Raw genomic sequence first — 25044 nt, forward strand, 5'->3', positions numbered from 1 at the left:
GAGGTTATCTTAGAACCATCAGCTCTAAAACCTTCAGCTAAATCTCTAAGAGGAAAAGAAAAAAAAAAAGCAACCAAAACAAAAACTTACATTTAATCAGCTAAGCATAAGTAACAGAAATCTTTGAAACAGGAGTGCCATGCAAGAGATTGCTCACACACTCAGAAGCTACACAAATCAATTTTAATGAGATTTCATTATTCAGCTGTTTCACCACACCAGTGAAGAATGTTGTTTTAAGTTGTAATATACTAACTCAGTTCATGGCTTTTACACACAGGTCAAAATCATTAGTACAATCTCTATCACTCCTGAGGAATTTCTGTAATTCAAAATATACAGCGTCATACAATAAGAGATAAGTAGTAAAATAAGTGTATATAGCAAAATTTTATAGGTGTAATAGATGGAGGGCGGTAGCAACCTCTCCACTAAGTAAGGTTGCAGAGTATTTATACTATACTTCAGTAATATCCTTAGGTCCACACAATCCTACTTAATTATCTTGGATTTCTGGAATAATGTTCTTTTATTTGAAGAGAAAAGTGTTCTCTCTGATAAGCACAGTGGACCGAACATGATGCAAGTGAAGCATGAAGAGGTTTGTCTTCCCTTGCTCTTATCTTTGGGGCTGCATATTTGCAGGTTCAGCCTTTTTCCTACTTGCCTTTTTTTTTTTTTTAAAATATTATGTAAAACATCCAAGTGATATTAGAAATTAGTCCATTCCATCTCATTGCTGTTATTTAGATGGGAAATATAAGGCAATAATTAACCTCAGGAATTTTTAAGGTAATTAACTTCAAGGTCAGATGAAGAATTGATTATCAATGTTGATTCAGAAGAAACCGATTAAAACAGTTTTCTCTGCCTTAACTGACAGTAAGCAGGGTCAAGAGCATTCTTACGTTCTGAGGGATAGCGTACAAAGTCAGACAAAAGCATTTAGTTAGCCTGGATAACTTTTAGAAAGTCATTGGTCTGTGATCAGTCTGCTCAGCACTGCAGACATCTAAGGCAGAGTGTTCAACACTCCTCCTTATTCCAATGTAGATGTTTTGTGTGAAAACTCAGCATAGACAGGACAGAAGCAGCTTTCTACCTGTCTGCTACTTGCTATCACAGTTACTGGTCTAGTTTAGACAACAAATGGTTGTTAAATTTCTATTCAGATTCATTAAAACTAACTAGTACCTGTCAGGAAACAGCTTCTCAGCAATAAATAAAGCCTCAAAGTGGCAAGCAGTTTACAGGAATTCTGAGTAACAAAGACTACCAGATACTGTTGCGGAGATATCTGTACTGCCAACTGAACTAGGTATAAAGAACATATTTTTTTCCAGGCAAATACATTGCTTTTTTTTTTTTTTTTTTGAGACAAAGAACAGAGTAACACCAGATTAGGAGACCTTTGCATAAGCATTAAATCAGAAAATAACGGAGTCGTAGCTAATAATTAAAAGATCATTAATTTCCCTGGTAGACCAACCAAAAAGCTTGGTAACAAACAAGACAAATGCTTGTAAAAGAGTGCCTAAAATTCATACTAATTCTGACACTGTTCCTACAACATACCGTGGTTTCTGAGAAGTTACTGGTCAACCTCTTGTAGCTCACAATGCTAAGAATTAAAAAATAGAGAAGTCTCATAATGAGAAGCCCAGAAATACTCAGATACAATAAAATGAGCATGTAGCCCAGGTCAAAGTTTTGATGCACTGTGCGTCAAACTTGTCGGGCCTTCTGATCTCCCTGTCATATGAACGTAAATAACCAGTCTTGTTAAAGTTAATTTACCATAAGACGACATATATGCACAGGCTAGATAAACATGAAGGCTGTTCACAGTTTTATCAAAAGCTAAGGATTTTTAATAGAGCACAAATATTACACTGACACTTCCATTTAACAGATGCTTTGCCTATCAATTTTTTTGCCCAAACACATTAAAATTGGTCCACTATTTCAAAGACAAATGACATTTTCATGGCACTTCTTGTAAAATTAAATCTCACTACAGACTGTTGAAAAGCAATTAATTACATAGCGGTTGCAATGTGGCCACATACAAATAGTTACATCTTCTGAATGCTTATTTGTTTGCAATATACAGTCTAGAACACTTGCATTGATTTCTAAATATTTATCATTAATGTTGCTTTCATCAGCTCTGACTATAACCTGAAATAAACTGTAGAAAAAAAGTTTTGAAATGATTACACTTTATTTTTTCCTCCTCAAAAACATATATTATGAAGCACTTATTATTCAGCAATTTATACTCCCCACTACCAACACTCATGCTGGAATTAACACATTCTGCTTAAATCAATCTCTAACGGACTGGTCAAGCACAGCTCTATCTTGAAAGCATGCTACCCCAAAATTGTTTATATTTGTTTTACTTCCTTGAAATAACTTTCTGAAAAGCAACTTATACTAGTCATTCCTGTAAGAATACGGAATATATAGATGCTTGTTGTCATTTGTAGTTTACTTCCCCATTCCTTTGTGGTTCAGAGGGAGGGTGGAAAAGAATATGTAAAGATGAACAGCTTCAGCATCTTTTAGCATACACAAGAGAGAAAAAAAATAATACTTTTCAAGTATTAAAGCTATAGTTTCTGAAAAATGTACATATGAATGTACCTTGGGAAGCATATAATAAGTCCATAAGGTACTTGAAACTTTTGAGGGAGGATTTACACATCTGTTGGGTGCAGTGAAGCTCATCTAGAGAACTATCCAGAACTATCTAGGGAAGTTGCTACCAGAGTTCTGCACACTGGCCCAACTTGGTGTTTTATAATATTACATACACCTGGGCTACTATAAACTTGCCCTTGTTATGGCACCTGCCAGGTGATTATCTGGAGCAGATTGCATTGAAACAGTTTGCAGCTGAAAACAAAGTGCCTTGTATCACCACTTTTCAGAGCAACTCTCCTACTTAGTAGAAGAGAACACTGTTCATTTTGAAAAGTTTATCTGAAACTTGGAATTGTAAAAATGAGATCCCAGACTTAAGAATTATCATGCTACAAAGCTGTAATTTAATTTTAACTCATGTCACTCAGTTATAAAGTACAGATAAAAGAATTGGTATAACATTAAAAAGCTATGTAATGAGACCCAGTTTCGTAAAAACACTAGGAAGAATACTAGGCAGTACACATGTGTCTTAGCTATAAAATGTTAAGAGGACATAAATGACCAAAAAAACCCACAACCCTAAAGGAGAATTAAGAAGAGAGCTAGGCTTTCCACAGTTAGACTTTTTTTTTTTAATTCTCACAGATTCATGCAATTTAGCACTACCTATTTCATATATATATATATATGCATATTTGCATATCTCAGTGACAACAGAAGTCAGAATTTGCTCCATGATACCTCTCCTGTAGTATTAAATATACCCTTGCACAAGTTATTATTTGCAGGTGTTCAAGTTGCACTTCAAAGTTTAGTTTCCAAACACTAAAGCAGAAAGTAATAAAAAAAAAAAACCACACTCATGGGCCAACCACTCATTTCTACAGCAAAGTTTAATTTTCAACCTTCTTACGCTATTTTCTTTCACATTTGCTTTCTTATCATCTCTACTTACACGTTTTAGAAGCTTTATCATCTTTGCTTATCTGTCCACATCACATATATTTCAACTGCTTTCACTTACAATAATTCACATTTACAGTTCTAGGTTCTTGGTGTTTTTTGTTCGTCTTAAATCTACAACTGTGAAACCTTAATTTCTTTGGGATAAGGTGCTAGATTTCCTCTCAGCTTGTATTTTGAAAGTAATATTTTTTGAGCTAATGAAATTATTTTCTGATTTTGAGATCACCTCGTGTACCTGCCTAAGTTAAAAAAGTACAATAATAATATTCAGACCAAAATATTTACTAAACACATGAAAAACAAAAAATCAAAACCAGCAAACAGATTTAAGTGCTTAGTGGTTTTCTTCCCACATTGTTTTTCATGTTACTTACGTAATCATTAAGAACTTAAACTCTATACAAGTTCTACGTGTTTTGATTATCTTCTAGAGTGAAACATCTAGATATGCATTTATCCCCCATAGTAAAACTCACATTTTTTTCCAAGTCCAAATATTTCCTCCACTTCTTCCTAAGATTTTCATAGGCATCATTCACATTTATGTTGACCTTCGCATTTTCCTGAAGATGTTTGTTCTTGCTTTGCCTTTTAGAAATACCTTTAAGCCACAGTCCTTTTTCTGCACAGCTGCTAAAGATACCCTGTCAATAACTGCAGCCTAGTTAACCCTCCTCTTCCTGGAGATAATTAACTACTTCTTTTAACTATTAGTTGCAGGGAATTACTTTCTTCTCCTTAGTGTGATTTCACCCCTAAGACTATATGTTTATGGATTGTTGCCATCTGCAGTACAACTGATTGAGGAACTCACAACTTATTTCAACAATTACATTCCAGTTACATTATTTCTATGTTCTGACTTACAATATGACCCCAAAAATATGTGCATCGTTACAGATAAAAAGGTAGTAAGATAGTTGGAGTAGCTGAAAGTGGTTATTGGAGCAGGGAGATAAATTCTTAAATTAATGTAATTGACAAAGTCATTGATTTGGTACACTGTGAAGTTAGAGCATAAATTAAATTTGTCTTGATTTTTACGTTTGCATCAACATAATTGTAGTGTACTTGTTTTACTGACTTCTTTTGAGTAAGACCCATTAGCGTACCATTCAAACACCTCTCACAGGCCTCAAGACAGGCGGCAGCATTACTGCAGATGTCAGCCCTGAACATAGTGCTGTGAGAGATCAGTTTTTTGAAATGCTAGGTGAAATAAATATTGACGTTGACCTAAATGGAAGACAGAAAAACTATGTGAGCACAACAAAAAAGTTAGTTTCTATATGTGAACAGGACAGCAGCCAGAAAAGGGATGAACTGACAATATTTGTTTATTATGAAATTGCAGTTAAAAAGAATTAAGTGGGAACTGATAGAGGAACAGAGAAAAGAAAGTTTTAAGTGTTTTAGAGCTGAAGCAGCCTGAATTATGATATTAGTTTCGTCATCCCGTCACAATGCAAAAATAAGAAGAGGAATAATGCAAGTTGTCATTCAAGACCTATTGTTAGATGTGCTGTGAAATAGCTTCATTTATGCTACCATTTACACGCTGTGACAAACTAAACAGTCTCCAGGGCACAAGTCTACAGTACGATAGAGCTTTTCTATTCCACTTTGACAGCGAAGTACTGAAAGGTTATCTTTTTGTCAATCTTCAATAGTTAGAAATCCACCAGTGCAGAAGCTAACACACATGCACACACACAAAGGCAAGATGTTTTATATAAAGGCTTGTATTCAGACTGAGAACAAACATCGGACAGGGTTTACAGAGACAGCCAAAGGTATGCAACAATTTATTATACTTCTGAGACAACCACAAAATTCTTCAGTACTAAACCCCTCAAGTACAGAAATTCTTAATTCTTTTAAGTTACTTCAGATGTTTTGACTTTGAATGATTAAATATATTTTGGATTCAGCATCATGGAGTTTTCTTTTTGTTTGATGAACTCCGTTTCTCAAACATGGATACACACATTTCTTACAAGGTTTAGTTTACAAAACTGTGGCTTTTTTTTTTTTTTTTTTTGATTATGCTGGAGGAAATGATTCAATTACGTTAAATGTTATTCTGAAGAACAACTGCAAAGGAGGGCCTAGTGCTAAAGTGGATGAATCATAATAGTTTAGTTGGAAGGGACCTTCAAATATCATGAAGTCTAACTGCCTGACCACTTCAGGGCTAAACAAAAGTTAAAATGTGTTACTGAAGATATTATCAAAATGCCTCTTGAACACTGACAGATGGGGCATCAACCACCTCCCTAAGAAGCTTGTTCCAATGTTTGACCACCCTCAAAGTTATTTATTTATTTATTTATCGCCACCACCCCCCCCTCCCCCCATATCCCATCTGAACCTCCCTGGTACAGCTTTGTGCCATGTCTGTGTGTCCTATCATTGGTTACCAGAGAGAAGAGATCAGCACCCTCTCTCCCCCTTCTGCCTCATCAGAAAGGAATACAGAGCAACAAGGTCACCTCTGAGCCTCCTTTTTTTCCAACTAGCCAAAACAAGTGTTCTCAGCCTCTTCTCATAGGACATGCCTTCCAGCCCTTTTATCAGCTTTGTTGCCTCCTCTGACTGCATTCAGGTATCTTCATATCCTTTTATATCATGGAGCCCAGAACTACACACAAAAATCAAGGTGAGGCCACAACAGTGCTAAATATAGGAGGATAATCACTTTCAACTGGCTAGCTCTGCTGTGTTTAATGCAGCCCACCCACTCAAAGCTGTGAACTGGACTAGACTAGAACTGGACAACAAGCTGTCATTCAGATAGGTGGAAAATATATTTTGTGATTTCAATCTTAGTATACTTAGTATAGTGCCAATATTTTCCTGTACATTGCTACAGGAAAGTAGCTTTGAAGACTGCCCCCCCCCCCCCCCCCCCCCCACTTCTTCTCTGGCAAAGCATATCAGACAGTAAATCAACATTTTACCAAGTAGCCTACTAGCTTTTCTGATGAATACAGGGATACAAGACAGAAATCCTCTCTTAAGTGCTGCAATAGTTACATTGTCTCCCAAGTGCAAGATATTTATCAGAATAAAAGCACATGCAATTAGCACAGCAACTGATTTACAACACCAGGTGACACAAAGAAACACATGTTGGTCCAAATAAGACACTAGAAAGACACTGTTTTGCTGTCCTGTGAAGTACCGGCTTCTAATCCGTCTTGACTCTGTTACAAAACAGAGATATGTTTCCTGCACTGAAATGTTGAAGCCTTTCCTTACAGAAAATTCCTTCATACACTAAAGCAATTTTGGTAGCAAAAATGGCCCATTATTTCTGAAAGTTATTATGCTATACTGAGGTCATCCTGTTTAAGGCAAAGAATTCCTTAACCATATTTTTATTAAATAAAATAAATTGTGATAGATAAGTCATGGTTTGAAATGTTCTAAGAATATATTTGAAACATATTTTTTATGTTTTAACAGCAGTTTTAACTAGCTGAATATTAATGAAGTATTTTAATGTTGCCTTTCAGTAGATTTAATTAAGATGGTGTTAGCATGCTAGACAATTATTTATAGTTAAATTAAATAATGGAAAGGCTATATACCATATATTTTTTCCACTTACAGTTCATTTGCAGTCATGCCTATAGATCTAGTTCAGTTGCTCAAATGCTTCTTCATCCATACATTTCTGCTTTTCTGAATATAGAGCACAGTTTAATTATTTATGTTTCAGTATAAAAATCTGCATCTACAGACATGACTGGCAAAGAAATAACTTTTTTTTCCATGTTGTAGATAGTCTTGAATAACGTGAATTGTGCAGTGCAATAAGCAACTGTAAGAATAGGCCTCTGCTTCACAGGCTAAATGAATCATTAATACACATTATTTATTCAGTAAACATTTTTCCTTGAACACTTTTTTCCAGAGCGGAATGATACTAAGAACAATAATAATCCATACCTTTTGCAGAAAAAAAAAAAAAAACAAAAAACAAAAAACAATACTCATAATCAACAAAAAAAACTCTGGGGTTTGCTTTGTGAATTTAATGCTGTTCCTGTTTTCACTTCCGTTCATTGTGATTTGCAACAATCAAGCAGTAACAGAGAAGGCTCTACTGCTGTATATAAACATGTTTAGCTTAATACTGCTGTATACTGCTGTATATCTTTACCTTAAAGCAGTGGAAAAAAATGAAATAAAATGCATGTATATTCATCTATGTTGGAAATTAGTATCCTAATCTACTCATATTTAAGTAGTCTTTGAACAGAACTACACTGTGGAAAGCAGTTGGGTTTTAGTTCAAACTTAAATGCAGATACTAGAGATAGAGATTATGTGATCAGTATTTTCCTTGCCCTTCAGCAATTGTTGCAGCCTGAAGTAAAAGCTGTTGCCATCTCTCTACATCATGTGCTTATACACATTTTCTGACTTCAAATCTTGATATCCAAGACAGAAAAGGAAGCGTGTCCAAGGCAGATGATTTTACTATTTCAGACTATTTGAATCTACTTACATGAGTTCAGGAAGACAACATGTTCAGTTTTAGTCATGTATCAATAATTACTATTCAATGGACAATGCTAGAAAAATCACATCAATACTAGAAATCCCGTTTGAAAATCTTTACAGATAGGTAATCAATCACATAAGGAAAAAATGTAATATGAAGTTCATAATAAATAACTTTTTTCATTTTATGCCAATCATAATTCTAGCCAAGGGTTTGTAACCAAGCCATCACAATGCAAGTGATATTTGCAAATTATTTCTAGTGATTTCTAGTAAAGCCTACGTTGTATGTGACTGTATTGGTTTCTTTTGAGGAAGCATTTTAAAGATGAAATATGGCACAGCACTAGTAGCCTAATTAAACATTTTCTCCTCTTCCCACAGGAACTCTTTTCTCCCTCTGTTATATAGGTCTTTCTGTAGATCTCTTGAGCCTCTCTACCTGAAATTGGCTGTGTGTTGTTTTGATTTTTTTGGGGGAGGGGGAGAGGATGGGGAGTTGACAATGGGAATTTGTCTGAACAAGAATAGATACCTGACTTGGCTATTTCAGCTATTCTATAAACTGAACAGCTTTTCTTTTACATTTTTGTTTTAGTAGTTTCAAAGGGAATACTTGCACAGAGATTGAATACACTTCATTTGCACACATCTATGAGCATTAATTAGATAAACCATTTCCCAGAAGCTGACAAGGCTACCTACTTATATAAAAGTAGTAATTTAACTAAAGTGTAAGTGTGTTAAGCTTCGAAGAATGCAAACCTTTTGGTAATTACAGATGCATAACAGTAAATTGTTATAGCTACATGAAAACAAAACAAACAAAAAAATGAAGAATGCATAGACCTTAATTAATCTAGAACCAAGAAACAAAGTTCTTAATGACTTCCCTATTCCATTCACACCAACATCTAATGAATTCTTTGTGAATAATGTTATTACATAGAATTTCAGGGGAAGTCAGAATGATTTGTCATTTATTGTGAAAGGTTTTCACCATAACAGGTAATACAAAGCCATAAATAGTAATAATGAAGTCAATTAAAGCTCAATAACAGGCCATCATAGGATGCAAAAAAAGTCATCAAAACATTTCCTATAATCACAAGCAAAACAGACACACGAAAAGATTTTAAAAAGTTAAACAGTGGTTTATAGGACAAGCAAAACAATATGGTTATAGGGAATAATATTGGAAGCTAATAATAACCTCTGCCATGTGACAAAGATATTTACATTTCACAATTGCATAACCTATTTTATAATTAAGTTTTATAGGTTGGTTTGCATACCTCAGGAAATCAAACTTTGCTCTATCTTCTGTGAGAGTTAGATACCACCTCTTCTCCTAGTAGTAACTTCTCCATGGTTATCTCATTGATAGATTAGAATACACAATTATGTTGAAAACCAGGAATGATCTGAAAAATCTCTTTTTAAAAACTGTGTTGTATTAAACCAGTTACCCAAAATACAAAGCCCTATTTCCATAGAGATCTTCAGAGCATCCCAAGCAGAACTACCAAGAAATTTGTCAGATTAATTCCTTCACAGCTCTGCAACAGAATGTATGTCCTTAGAGAAACACAATGTACATAAACTCTATTTTTTCAAATGAGAAATAATTTGGATATTAAAATAATAATTCAATTTAATCAATTTATCATCAATAATAATTTAAAAAATCTACATCAGTAATTTGCAATTGAAATTTGGTGTCTCTGCCAGGACCCTGAATAAACAAATAGACTTTCATATACTAGCCACACCTGGGGCCTCTCCAGGCACTCCTTAAACCCCACAAATCCATTTAAGATCAGAGCTGGGCCTCTACTTCCTGCCTCTGGTTATGCTGCACAAGTGACAACCTCTAGCTCAGATACAGCTCTGCCTGACTATGGACCCATTTATCTACACACTCAGTCTTGTACTGAGTTGTCCTGTCTTAAGCCTGGATCTGCCCTCACTATTTGTTCAATTCCTTATGCCCATTTTGTCAATTTGTCAAGTACAATGTTTTCTCTACACATTGCTCTTTATAATTAATTTTTTTCATTGTTAGTTTTCCATTCAAAATCTTTTAACACATACAGTTATTACCAAATTTAAAGTTAACGTAGTTGTAAAACTTAAGTAGAGGCATCTTACAAAACCCATAATCTCTTAAACTTCAAATTCCCTATCTTTATGGTGCTTAGTATTCTCCAGCTGTAATTTAAACATTGATCATACTTTTTCTACTGTGGATAGCTACTGCAATGTTCTTTATAAAAAGATTTTTTTTTCTTAAGCAGGCTTTTTAAAAGTAGTTTTTGAAAGAACTTTTACTCAAGAGCAATAGTTCTAAGCAACAACAGATCCGAAGGAGAAACATTTGAGAAAAAGCAGGAGAGCGGAGCTGAAGTCTACAAGGGCAACAGAGCAGAAAAAGATCATCAATGAGTGTGTTAACTTGAGTGACAGATGAGAATTAAGCCTGGGGAACAATGGAATGAGCTCTCAGCACTACACTACTATCCAGAAAAGCTTAAGTTTATATCAAGTGTAAGCCACTGTTACAACAATTTTCTCTTATTGAAAAGATCTACCTTGCTGTAATAAAATAAATGATGAACGTTCTTTTTCTTTTGGAGTTTTAAATGACTGTTCTATGAAGCTAAATGAAGCTTCACCTAATGCAGAATCCCTTTCTATCCACAATGATTTCTATAACTCAAGCAGAAAGCAGCTACCTAAAGCAGACAAACTGCTCAGAAGAATGCTCTTCAATATATGTAAAGTTCATACCTAGGAGAAGTCAGTGGGAGCTTGAAGTAAACAGCTATCTTACCTTGCCTTTGGAACACAGAAGTATTTCATGATTTAAACTTATCTATAGAAAAAATAAAACAGCTCTAGTAGAACATAAAATCAAAGAACAATTGCAAGTCACGTTTCTTCTCCTATCATCCCATTGATTAAAAGTGAAAAAAAAACATTATTACTCAATACTCAGAAAAGTTATTTGCATTTAGAATAAAAGACTAAAAAAAACTGTTTCTGCCACGGGAAATAGTGTAGAATATTATAAAACAACACATGCTAAGTAGTCCACAAATCTCATCATGCTAGAAACAATAGAAATGAGAAAAAAATAGTTTTCATAAAAATACCTGTATACCATGCTATCTGTGTGAACTAGAAGATATGACAAACTAATTCTCTCCTCGTATGTACTGCAAAGATTCACATATACCAGCTAAAAATATTTTTTGACTTTACTTCTTTTTCACAGTAAACATGAAAAGAAACAATCATGCATCATGGAAGATCAGTTATTGTGGGAAAGGAATTCGCAGGGAGATTTGTGCTGTTTCACACGTCCCTGAGTTAGAGATAATGAGGAAAACAGCGGTAGAACCAAAAACTTGAGCAAGGTCGAGATAAAGTAAATTGGCTACAGTGTTAAAGATGAGCTTTGGGCAGTGGCCAATTGCTGGCTGGCTCAAGGCGCTTGTCTGAGGGTCTCTAACCAATTGCATGACAGATTTGGGCGCGTGGACAGCACGTGGGGCTACGGGGAAAGTATATGTAGTGGTGAAAAATGGCAATAAATGGTCTCCTGTTCAAGAGCCATCAGGAGTCCATGTCTTGCATCCCTTCAAGTTATTCTCAGCTATTCTGTGTTATAACTTTGAGGGAAAAACTGTCAGTGAACAGTAACAGGAGAAAACAAACATACATGAACAGACATTATCAGCTTAAACAGCTATGGGTACATACTGGAAACATGATTTTAGTTTCAGGAATTACTGACGTGTAGCCTAGAGGTGGAAATTTGCACGGTTTATAAGAATTTTCTGCTTGTCTATCATTTTAATTTCCTTTCATGTGGGCCTGTATAATTAAACATATTACTGGACAAGTGATCACTTCAAGTGAATTTAGACCTTAGCAAATGTTTGTTTCTCTTTATATAGAAAAATAGGGAAGATGAATTCTATTTTTAGGAGGCTGTAAAAAGTTTCTTAATCTTTGAAACACCCTGAAAGTTAAAGATTCAATTTATCACATTTAAGTTTTTTTTTTTTTTAATTTTCATCTATTTGAAAAAAAAATCTTTATGTTGCTGTTAAAATTAAAATCAAATCTAATGTTTTAAAATGATAATCCTATACATTGGTCTATCATAGTTTTGTATGCAGCAATTCTCCCCTTTATTTCTACTGTGATTAAAAGGCCCCTGCATAGTACTTTTGTTTATCTGGTTAACTGTTGACCACTGCATTAACATTGTCTAATATTTTTAATTGGTATTTTTAAAATCTAGCAAACATTTTAAATAAGATTTTGAGGGTAACATTTTCAAAAGCTGAGTAAATTCTTTTGAAAATGGGACATAAAAGCTTACCTTCTGATGCTTAATATTTTTCTTTAATATACTTTTTAGCACAATTTTGTTTCAAACAGTAGTTTCATAATTTTACAAGACAATTATTCTGAGACTGATCTATTGATAATAATCTATTGATTAATGGATTGGTTTCTATCATGAGTATTTTCCTTTCTATTGATCCAGTTAAGTGAAGTGTCTCCAGAAAGTCATTTTAAATGGCACTATCAATTTATAGAGGCACTTTAAAAATGCCTATAATTAGATGGAAATGTTTTCAATTTTAAAATTTTATCCTGTAATTTATTGGTAACCCTCTTAAATTAATAATACAAAAGTTCATTTCAATTCAAGAAAATTATCTGGGACAAAAAGACTAAGGAAAGAATTCCATAATCAAGATCATAGAATGGCTTGGGTTGTAAGGGACTTTAAAGATCGTCTGGTTCCAACCCTCCACCAGAGGCAGGGATGCCAACCAAAGGTTGGGCAAGGCCCTATCCAACCTGGCTTTGAACACCTTCCAGGGGTGGGGGCATCCACAACTTCTTTGGGCAACCAGTTCCATCAGGTCACTACTCTTACAGAGAAGAATTTCTTCCTAATGTCTAATCTAAGTCTATAGATGATTTTTTTTTTTAAGCTTAATCTCAACAGAGATCTGAGCCTCTGAGCAAAGAGAGATGTCAGATCTGACAATATGCTAATGACCGTTCACATGTTTAATAATTCAAGAACTATTTCCCTATACTTTTCTGACAGCTCTCAACCTAAGGAAGCAGTTGTAATTCTCTTCTAATATCCTGCAAGAACTTGAAAGTAAACAAACAGAAATGATCACAAAAGCCAAAAATGCTGTAGTACCACATATATAATATATACTGGCTGACTGCATTGATGAGCTTGATCTTTTTGCAAACTCATTTTTTAGTCAGTTTGTGTTGAAGCTATAGGCTCTAGGCCTTTCTTACTATAGGTCATTGAAATTCAAATGAAAGGATCATTTAAGTGTGTACATATTATACCTTCAGAGAATACATAATTATTTAACAATTTTTATCAACTCTTATCTGACAGTGAACAGTGCAAGTTTCTGCATTTTTAATACTACTGAAAAGTTCTCAAAGCTTAGTCACATTGAACTTGATTACTGTTGATGAGGAATATTATATACGACTGCTCTGTCAACTTTGCTGTCCCATTTGACACTCTTAGAAATATTGCTTGTTTTTCCTGTTCGTCAGTTTTAATTTCTTTAATGCCTTGTGCACATTAAGTATCACACAAGCAGTACATTGCTTGTGAATCATAAACTAGAAAATCATGTTAAAGAAAGTCTTACTGCTACTTGCATCATCTAAAGACTCCTGCTACAAGATGGAGTTCAATTTTTCAGAGCTCTGTGAAAAGCTTTCTCTCCCATGCTTCAGTATGCATCTCATTATTTAGATTGTCAATCCACTAACACAAAGCTAGAATAAGGTAGGACTGCCTCCGCTCACTCCTGCTCTTCCTTCATGATACAACAAAATATTTGAGCATCTGCCAAGTTAAATGGACCACAAAGCTGACCTGAATGGAAACTAATCTGACATGCTTCATTTTAATCCACAAAAGTTTTCCAGTCTAGTTAATTCAATGACTAGACAAACTGTTATCATGACTCAGGAGGGGAACAACATGGGGAGAACAGTGATTAGCTGAGAGTAGGATGAAAATTAGACTTTTCATCCCTAAACCTATTTAATTCACTAAACAGGCAGAAAAGTAATGAAGTGAACAAGTAGTGTTTCTTATTTTCCCATTCAGAACACTGTTCAAGAGAGACTCTTCCAACAAAACACAGTTCCAGAAGAGATGGAAAACAGGAGATGAGAACATCCTCATGGCTATAAGCAGCAGGGGTTTTAGAAACAAGGATGAATATAAAGAGTGGCTTCCAGTTCTGATGAAATGTTCCTTTTATACAAAAGAAATTTGCTTTACCATATATTTGCTATTAAAGAACATAGAAAAGTCAATGACTAACTTAATTGTCTTTAAAATATTGCCCTTCTAGAATATCACCTTAGCTTCAAAAGCACGAATGTATTAGCTTTCATTTATCTGTATACAAACGTACATAATTTGTTGCAACGGATTCTAAAACTTATTTATTGCTTTCAAATCATTAATTGATTCTATTCTTATTTCATCTTTTTTTTTTTTCAAATTCCTATATTTCTGATTTACTTCTACATTTTTTTGTAGGCTAAAATCTCATTTTCTGACAATCAATGATTCATCAAGAGTGCACAAATGTTGCCAATTTGTTTGTACAGTATTCTTATTTTTTCTTTCAATGGAATATGATGATTATGTTCTGTCCCACCATGATGGTAGAAGTATGCTTTATAGCTTTATAGTTTTAAAAAGCTTGCAGTCACATACTTGCTTAAAATAATTGTACCAATGAATGTCACTTAAAGGAAAATCAGTAAGTTATGATACATGCTTGATATGACAAATTAAAATACCTTAGTTTGTTTTCTTGCATGCTGAGACCACTTTCCATGGATGACAGTCTATCTTGTGTATCTTTATGTGAATGACTTGTCCCTTGGAGAAGCATCCCTCTGTAGCAGCCTCTGTAATCTAAATCTTTGTGCACATCTGAGGAGCAGAATTAAAAATATATATATATATAGTAATTTTTGTCTATTTTGTAGAAAGAGCTTCTAAAAAGTAGTAAATATTTAATCCACAAATATTTTAAGCAATAGGGAAATAATCCTGTTGATTCCATAATATTATAATTAAATCATATGTTCTACATGAAAAGCAGAAGCAGAGTTCCAACACCACTTTGACTGTTGGAACTTTAAGAGGACCAAGCAAGTCCGCTTTGTCACATGTACTTGGAGATGGATCATTTCACAATTGAAAAAATGAACTACTGTTGGATTGGGAAGAAAGCAGATCTCAATTTTCCAGTCCAACTCCCGTTCTTAAAGGTCCATATATTTCTCATGTGTCCATGCACAGTGTTCCAAGATTATGATAATTTTTAGTAAAGACTCAGATTTTACTTAATGCCATTTTATATTTGCCTAAAACTAGCTTTATTTCAAGTTCTTATCTCTTTGGAAGGGTGTAGTAAATCCCATCTGCAATGAGATATGCAAACTTACTTTCTGCATTTTACTCCATAAATCATCCTAAGAGTTTTTGTGAGAGGAACATTCATGATCTGGCCCTGAACTTGAGGAAATATTCTTCCTTACTGATTAGAAAAAAATCTGTGCCCTTCTCTCTTTTTTTTTTTTTCCTGATGTTCTTGTTATGTATTCAGAACTATGTTGGTTTATTTCCTCTCACACTATTTACTCACAGTTTGGTTAGCTGCCAAAAAAAGTAATATTAGTCATAAAAGCTAAAGAAACACTACAGAAAACAGGATATTGTGGTTTTCCAACTGCATAATTTGGAACACCACACATACCTAGACTTGTGCAAAGCACTTGACACTGATCCCCATGCTATCGTTGTCTGTAAATTGGCGAGACATGGATCTGATGGATGGACCACTCGTTGGGTAAGGAATTGGCTGGAAGGTCGCACTCAAGGAAGTGTGGTCAATGGCTCAACGTCCAGCTGGAGATCACTAACAAGTGCTGTTCCTCAGGGTCAGTATAGGGACTGGTGCTGTTTAACATCTTTGTCAGTGACATGGCCAATGAAATTGAGTAAAATTGAATGAAATTGAAAGAAATTTAATTTCAGCAAGTTTGTTGTAGATACCAAGCTGTGTGGTGCACTCAACACACTGGAGGGATAAGATGCCATCCAGAGGGACCTGGACAGGCTTGAGAGGTGGGACTGTGAGAACCTTGTGAGGTTCAACAGGGCCAGGTGCAAGGTCTGCACTGGGCCAGGGCAATCCCAAGCACAAATACAGGTACAAACTAGAAAAATATATTTTTCAGATGGTTTATACTTCTGACTGCAGAACAAGAGTTCTGTTGACTGAAAAGTCACCTAAAGAAGCCTTTTTCACTCATGTCCTATGACTGTTATAATAGTTATCTACGTGTCTTTGTCCAAAAACACAATAGAAACTTATGGTAGACAGTAAACACTTAACATTTTCTCTCTTTGAGTTATTGAAACAACTATTCTTACATTTTATTTTTTTTAAACTCGTCCCCAAAATACCACAAAGTCTATTGCAGCCTAAGTTGTTCCTATTCTACAAGTACATTTTGGCCAGATCTATAACCTGCATACATTGGGTCTCAGAATCTAAGGATATACACAGTACACACATATAAGTAATCTAAAAGAAAGATATGATATGTATTATTCAGCTGTGCAAAACTGCTAACGATAGAAACATTGTGATTCTGTGATTCATTAACCTCCTGTTAGAAATGATTTCTCTTAAGTCCCATGGTTAAGGCATCTGTTTGTGAACATATGTTGAATGCTTCAGAGATTGAACCCCTAGGGGGAAACTCCAGGTTTAACTGATTTCAACAGGTCCTTGTTCATGCTTGCATTTCTATTCATAGGGGGAAAAAAAGGTACAAACCACAACCACCTGGTTAAAAGCCAGCTTCTCAACTTAGTTGTGTTGTTGCTAGGCCACTTGCCGAGGCGACCGGCTCCGGGGCAGACGCGTGCTGCAGCGGAGCGCGGGATCGGGACAGGCAGGGCTATTTTTCGGGCATCGAGCCTACGTGAGGGAGCCGCCAGGCACCGGCAGCCCTCGTGAGGGAGGCTGACGAGGCGTAGGCGGGGCCAGCAGCGTCAGCGACAGCTCCTCCCCCCGGCCGTTCAAAGGCAGCCCTTAGGGAGCGCGAGCGACCAGGAGCGCGGCGACCAGGGCCGGCAAACAGGGAGTGACGCGGCAGTTAGCGAGGCAGTTAGCGCGGGCAGGGCGGGCAGGCAGGGCGGAGCGCTCACACCCGCCCTTAGGGACAATTCCTCTAACGGCACTCTCCTGTCAGCTGGGCTACAATGGTCTCCACCAGGCACGGTGCTTTCTCTAGGAAGTCAGTACACACCCAGACCGACTGCCCGTCCAAACATGCGGCAGTTCAGGTCTCCGGATGCGGGGAGCGTCTGAGCCTCTTGCTGCCATCGGCGGGAGGCAGAGAGACTGCTTGCGTGAGGTGCGAGCAGGTGGATGACCTGGTCCGCATGGTGGCGGAGCTCAAGGAGGAGGTGCAGAGGTTGAGGGATATCAGGGAGTGCGAGCGGGAGATAGACTGGTGGAGCGACTCCCTGCAGGACCGGAGGGAGAGGGACCAGGGTGAGACGCCCCAAAGGGGGGTGGACCCCCTGCCCTGTCGCCATCGGGCAGAGGGAGGGGACCTGCGAGTTGAGGAGGAATGGAGACAGGTCCCTGCTCGACCTCGCAGGAGATGCCCTCCCCTTCCGGCGCCGCCTTCCCAGGTACCCTTGAACAATAGGTTTGAGGCCCTGGAGCTTGAGAGACCGGTGGGTGAGGATGAGGTAGGAAGCCTACCCAGGAGGATGCCTGAGGTGAGGAAGTTGACTCCATGCCTCAGGACTGCCTCCACCAAGAAAGAAAGAAGGGTGATTGTTGTGGGCGACTCCCTCCTCAGGGGAACGGAGGGCCCTATTTGTCGGCCTGACCCCACACATAGGGAAGTCTGCTGCCTCCCTGGGGCCAGGGTCAGAGACGTTACCAGGAAGCTTCCAAACCTGGTTCGCCCCTCTGACTATTACCCGCTTTTGATAGTCCAGGCTGGCAGTGATGATGTTGAAAAGAGAAGCCTCAAGGCTATCAAACAGGACTATAGGGGGCTGGGACGATTGGTGGAGGGAGCGGGAGTGCAGGTGGTGTTTTCGTCTATCCCTACGGGGGAAGGGAGAGGCACGGAGAGGACACGGAAAGCTCACGTGGTTAATAGGTGGCTCAGAGGCTGGTGCCAGCACAGAAATTTTGGGTTTTTTCACCATGGGTAGCTTTACTCGGCACCCGGCCTGATGGCCCCAGACGGGTCCCTATCTCCAAGGGGAAAACGGATCCTAGGCCAGGAGCTGGCAGGGCTCATTGAGAGCGCTTTAAACTAGGTAAGAAGGGGGACGGGGCTCAAACAAGGCTTGTTGGAGCTGTGCCAGGGGGAACAATGGCTAGGCCGGGGAAGAAGGCGATGGCCCAGCTGAAGTGCATCTACACTAATGCACGCAGCATGGGTAACAAACAGGAGGAGCTGGAAGCCATCGTGCAGCAGGCAGGCTATGACTTGGTTGCCATCACGGAGATGTGGTGGGACCGCTCCCACGACTGGAGTGCTGCAATGCCTGGCTATCGGCTCTTCAGGAGGGACAGGCAGCACAGAGGGGGTGGTGGCGTGGCTCTCTACGTTAGAGAATCTTTTGATGTTGTGGAACTCCAGGCTGGGAATGATAAGGTTGAATCCCTGTGGGTTAGGGTCCGCGGGAAGGCCGGCAAGGCTAGCATCCTGGTCGGGGTCTGTTATAGACCGCCGAACCAGGATGAGGAGACGGATGAGGAGTTTTATAGGCAACTGACAGAAGTTGCAAAATCGTCGGCGCTTGTCCTCGTGGGGGACTTCAACTTCCCGGACATATCCTGGAAACACAACACGGCACAGAGGAAGCAGTCTAGGAGGTTTCTGGAGAGCGTGGGAGATAGCTTCCTGACGCAGCTGGTCAGTGAAGCTACCAGGGGTGGTGCCCTGCTAGACCTTCTCTTCACAAACAGAGAAGGACTGGTGGGAGATGTGGTGGTCGGAAGCTGTCTTGGGCAGAGTGACCACGAAGTGGTAGAGTTCTCTATTCTTGGCGAGGCCAGGAAGGGGACCAGTAAAACTGCTGTATTGGGCTTCCGGAGGGCTGACTTTGAGCTGCTCAGGACACTGGTTGGCCGAGTCCCTTGGGAGGCGGTTCTGAAGGGCAGAGGAGTCCAGGAAGGCTGGGCGCTCCTCAAGAAGGAAATCGTGATGGCACAGGAGCGGTCCGTCCCCACGTGCCCAAAGACGAGCCGGCGTGGAAGAAGACCGGCCTGGCTCAACAGAGAGTTGCGGCTTGTGCTTAGCAGAAAAAAGAGGGTTTATAATCCTTGGAAAAAAGGGCGGGCCACTGAGGAGGACTACAAGGATGTAGCAAGGCTGTGCAGGGAGAAAATTAGAAAGGCCAAAGCTCATCTGGAGCTCAACCTGGCTACTGCCGTTAAAGACAACAAAAAATCCTTTTACAAATATATCAACGCGAAACGGAGGACTAAGGAGAATCTCCATCCTTTACTGGATGCGAGGGGAAACCTAGTTACGAAGAATGAGGAAAAGGCTGAGGTGCTTAATGCCGCCTTTGCCTCAGTCTTTAGCGGCAATACCGGTTGTTCTCTGGATACCCAGTGCCCTGAGCTGGTGAAAGGGGATGGGGAGCAGGATGTGGCCTTCGCTATCCATGAGGAAATGGTTGGCGACCTGCTACGGAGCTTGGATGTGCACAAGTCGATGGGGCCGGATGGGATGCACCCGAGGGTACTGAAAGAACTGGCGGAGGAGCTGGCCGAGCCGCTTTTCATCATTTATCGGCAGTCCTGGCTATCAGGGGAGGTCCCAGTTGACTGGCGGCTAGCCAATGTGACGCCCATCTATAAGAAGGGCTGCAGGGCAGACCCGGGGAACTATAGGCCTGTCAGTTTGACCTCAGTGCCAGGAAAGCTCATGGAGCAGATTATCTTGAGTGTCATCACGCGGCACTTACAGGGCAACCAGGCAATCAGGCCCAGTCAGCATGGGTTTATGAAAGGCAGGTCCTGCTTGACGAACCTGATCTCCTTCTATGACAAAGTGACGCGCTTGGTGGAGGAGGGAAAGGCTGTGGATGTGGTTTACCTTGACCTCAGTAAGGCTTTTGACACCGTTCCCCACAACATTCTCCTCAAGAAACTGGCTGCTCGGGGCTTGGACTGGCGTATGCTTCGCTGGGTTAAAAACTGGCTGGATAGCCGAGCCCAGAGAGTTGTGGTGAATGGAGTCAAATCTGGTTGGAGGCTGGTCACTAGTGGTGTCCCCCAGGGCTTGGTACTGGGGCCGGTCCTCTTTAATATCTTTATCGATGATCTGGATGAGGGCGTCCAGTGCACCCTCAGTAAGTTTGCAGATGACACCAAGCTAAGTGCGTGTGTCGATCTGCTCGAGGGCAGGAAGCCTCTGCAGGAGGATCTGGATAGGCTGGACCGATGGGCTGAGGTCAACTGTATGAAGTTCAACAAGGCCAAGTGCCGGGTCCTGCACCTGGGGCGCAACAACCCCAAGCAGAGCTACAGGCTGGGAGATGAGTGGTTGGAAAGCTGCCTGGCCGAGAGGGACCTGGGAGTATTGGTTGATAGTGGGCTGAATATGAGCCAGCAGTGTGCTCAGGTGGCCAAGAAGGCCAACAGCATCCTGGCCTGTATAAGAAGCAGTGTGGCCAGCAGGTCTAGGGAAGTGATTGTGCCCTTGTACTTGGCTCTGGTGAGGCCGCACCTCGAGTACTGTGTTCAGTTTTGGGCCCCTCGCTACAGGAAGGACATGGAGGTGCTCGAGCGAGTCCAGAGAAGGGCGACCAAGCTGGTGAGGGGTCTGGAGAACAAGTCTTACGAGGAGCGGCTGAGGGAGCTGGGATTGTTCAGCCTGGAGAAGAGGAGGCTCAGGGGCGACCTTATTGCTCTCTACAGTTACCTTAAAGGAGGCTGTAAAGAGGTGGGGGTTGGTCTGTTCTCCTACGTGCCTGGTGACAGGACGAGGGGGAATGGGCGAAAGTTGCGACAGGGGAGTTTTAGGTTGGATGTTAGGAAGTACTTCTTTACCAAAAGGGTTGTTAGGCATTGGAACGGGCTGCCCAGGGAGGTAGTGGAGTCACCATCCCTGGAGGTCTTTAAAAGACATTTAGATGTAGAGCTTAGTGATATGGTTTAGTGGAGTACTTAGTGTTAGGTCGGAGGTTGGACTCGATGATCTTGAGGTCTCTTCCAACCTAGAAATCTGTGATACTGTGATAGGCAAAGAAGTTCAGATGGACAACCCTAAAGTAAGGTAATTAATCAGTGAAACTTGTTTAAATGTGTATAAACAGTAACGAATACATCTTGAAGATCATCTAATTCCACCACCCCTGCTATGGGCAAGAATACCTTCCTTTAGATCAGGTTGCACAAAGCCCCATCCAGCCTGTATCCCTTATGTATACATATATCCAAATTTTATTTCTGTGAATTTGATTATAGAATTTTAAATGAGATCCTCATTTTACTTAGTAGTCTTTTAATAGAGCTCAGTTTAGATGGCAGTGGTCAAACAAACACCTTACTGCTACCACAAGTAAGGTTAGCTCATACTTTTAGAAAAAAAGCATCCATGAACAAACTATACGTTCGTTCTATGCTATATGCATATGTGAACTATGCGTTACAGCACTTCTCCAACACTACATACAATGCTTCAAGTCAGCATGAAGCTATATTGTCAGAGAAGCATGTAGACCTCTCATTTCAACTGAATTCATTACATTGTTCTGCCAATGACGTATCTGGCATTCTCAAATAGGCAACTATCAGGAAACATGAAGAGAAAATGCAGTCTTTAACTTTCCAACGGAATTTGGCCTAACAAAATATTGTACCGATTCTAACAGTCAAAGGCAGATTCTCTGAAACTGAAAGTCATTCAACAGAATAAGCAATCAAAATGTAATGACTTAGTTAAACTCCACATAGAAGATAAATGTGTCTTCCTCAATACCTGAGACATAATGCTCTTAAACGCTTCCCTCTGCACAGAGAACTACAGTATAACAGTGACCTCTACAGGATTTCTAGGGCACTCAGTGTCTAGAGTTCCAAGGAATGTCTGTAAAACATAATTTCTCACAAATTTATTTGTCAAGAGTACAGGGACTTTAAACCTGACACTCCTGCTAGGTAGCACTCTGAAGTCAGTAACAACCTGAATTTACAGCTTGTAAACATGCAATTAGGGCAAGTTTCTTTAACAGACATCCACCAGGTTTCTATGTAGCAAAACTATGTAAAGAGACATTTTAACCATTTTACTGATTCAAAAAACATTCCAAAAAGAATTCATGGTGCATTGAACGTGTCAATAGTACCAAGTTTTCTCCATTTATAATGGCTGTTCTACTTTTACTCTACACATTGTTGTCCTTTTCTGTCATCATCTTTATAAACCACAATTTCTTTGTACTACTGTTCTGGTTTTGTACTTAAAGACTCAGTCTTTTCAAGTTATGTTTACTTTCCATCATGCTTAAAGGAAATAAGATGGCCTCATAAGTGGGAATAATTTAGGACAAAGGCACATATGAATAGCAAGGAAGCAGTTCCTACGTACCAACCTCAGTTTTCAGACAACTGAAAACTATGTGTGGCTGCTGGAGAGAAAAAAAAAAGAAGAAAAAAAGCACAGAGTGTAAATAAGGCTTAAATTAACTTTTAAAATGCTCTTTTCTTTGCTAAAATAGTACTAGAGTTTTATATATATATATTATATATACATGCACACACACACACACACAAGGCCTGTTGGTGACTCAGGAATCCAAAAGAGTTCACAGTTGCACTGTGAAAAGGTATACAATCTATTAGATATATTCTATCGGATAGAGTATCTCTCCTATTAAGAAAGGCTGAGAGAGCTGGGGATGTTAAGCCTGAAGAAGAGAAGTCTCTGGGGAGACCTCATAGCAGCATATTGATACTTAAAGGGGACTTAAAAAAAAAAAAAAAAAAAGAGCGCGTGCAACTTTTGCTAAGTCAGATAATGATAGGACAAGAAGGAATGGTTTTAAACTAAAAGAGGGGAGATTTAGATTAAATGTTAGGAAGAAGTTCTTCACTCAGTGGGTGGTGAGGCACTGGAGCAGACTGACCAGAGAAGTTGTGGATGTCCCATCCCCGAAGGTGTTAAGACCATGTTGGACAAGGCCCTAGGCAACCTGATCTAGTGGGTGTCATCCCCGCCCATGGCAGGGGGGTTGGAACTAGATGATCTTTGAGGTCCTTTCCAACCCAAGCCCTTCTATGATTCTGTTAACATGAGTTTAGTCAAACATCCAAGGTAACTTGTTTGCTCTAATCAGCATTAGCTGTATCGGTGTATTCAATTTTAGACCATGTAATTCAAAAATATGAAGTATTTATTATCTAGTAGTCTGAGCTTTAAGGAAGCATATTTCTTTCTGTAGCTCAATCATCTACATATGAATGAACATTAAACAGCAAAATGATTCGTGTGGCTTCTCATGGGAACTAACTCTGATTCTCTCATTATTTACATTTCAGTGATTAATAACTAAAAGTCTATAGAAAAAATACCATTTGACATTCTTTCAGGAGCTTAAAGTAGAACAGAATGGTTGGAGAGCTGGTATTTAAAGAAACTTCTTAGTGCATTAATTTCTTGATTATGATATTTATAGATGTTTCCCCACACCCCCATCTTTAACTCACCAAATGGTAATGCAAAGTAGACATCCAGTAAGATCTCATGTGAAGTTGGTGTTCTTGTGCCTTGAATCTCACTTCCATTTTTTATTATTTCAGAATGCAATGTCCACCAGGCACCTGGACCTTCCTGGAAAAATATTCTGTAAGATACCTGCATAGGATTTATAGCATTATCCACTTTTTCCCAAATCAAGTTTCCCTTAATTCAATGGGAGTCTATAACACCAAAAATCTTAGAATCCATTCCAGACAGCATAGACAAATCCATATTAAGATGATCAGATAATTATGATACAAGAAATATAAATATTGAAAGCTACCCTTATGAACAGAGACCTTCAGTTCCCCTTTGAACTGGTGTCAAACAAGTACATTCTAGCAAGGCTGAATGATCAATAACATGCTAATAACCAAACCAAAAAAGAGTGGAGCTGAAGCAACTCTCCCTTATATTCTTATAGCCCATAGCAGAACTGCAGAGTTGAGATGAACAGGATACCTAACTAAGAAAGTTCATCGGTAACCTAATTATAAATAGAGGCTCAGAGAGTCTGAAGAAATTAAGACTTTTACAACCTTGTTTAGAGTTTCTATGTTAACTACTAAGCCACAACTACCACATCAGGAAGTCATAACACAACAGCTAGGGTAGCAGAGCAAAACAACTGAACTTGGGGCCTCAGTGGTTCTTGGCAGCTGTGAAACAGAGAAACTTCTAATTTAAACAGGAGTTACTTGCTCTATACCTCTATACCCATCCTCTCAAGAATCAGAATATCATTTCAACGTATATATGAATTAGTTCCTACAAAGAAATGTCTATGGAGACTAAAGGGATATGCTATAAGGAAGAGATTTTCTGATTTTCTCTCCATTTACTCCATTATCCAATTTACTTCATCAATTGCATTTAAAAAAAAAAATAAAGAGGGGCAGATAGAATACAAGGCAAACATTTTTATTTGAAAAGAAAAGGTGAAGTGGAACTCTCAAATGATAGGCTAAATCAATCTTCCTAAATTCAGAGGTTTTTAATTTTTTTTATATAGACCCC

At 38.8% G+C, this 25044-nt stretch overlaps 1 protein-coding gene across 9 annotated transcripts in view; it reads right to left on the reverse strand.

The window, feature by feature from the left end:
* LOC106033676 (protein unc-13 homolog A-like) overlaps positions 1 to 25044 on the reverse strand; it is a 59275-nt gene that overhangs the window by 24676 nt on the left and 9555 nt on the right. For 6 of the 9 annotated variants that reach the window (XM_048060191.2, XM_048060190.2, XM_048060196.2 and 3 more), the window contains exons 5-6: positions 23994 to 24141; positions 15022 to 15157 (exon numbers count right to left, since the gene is read on the reverse strand). In XM_048060191.2, coding sequence (XP_047916148.1) covers positions 15022 to 15157; positions 23994 to 24141 — 284 coding nt within the window. Of the gene's footprint in view, positions 1 to 10963; positions 14465 to 15021; positions 15158 to 23993; positions 24142 to 25044 lie in introns of those variants that run through there. The other 3 variants (XM_067004016.1, XM_067004015.1, XM_048060195.2) reach the window with 2 other exon arrangements.

This window comes from Anser cygnoides, chromosome 11 (genome assembly GCF_040182565.1).
Source record: "Anser cygnoides isolate HZ-2024a breed goose chromosome 11, Taihu_goose_T2T_genome, whole genome shotgun sequence".
Lineage (NCBI taxonomy): Eukaryota > Metazoa > Chordata > Aves > Anseriformes > Anatidae > Anser > Anser cygnoides.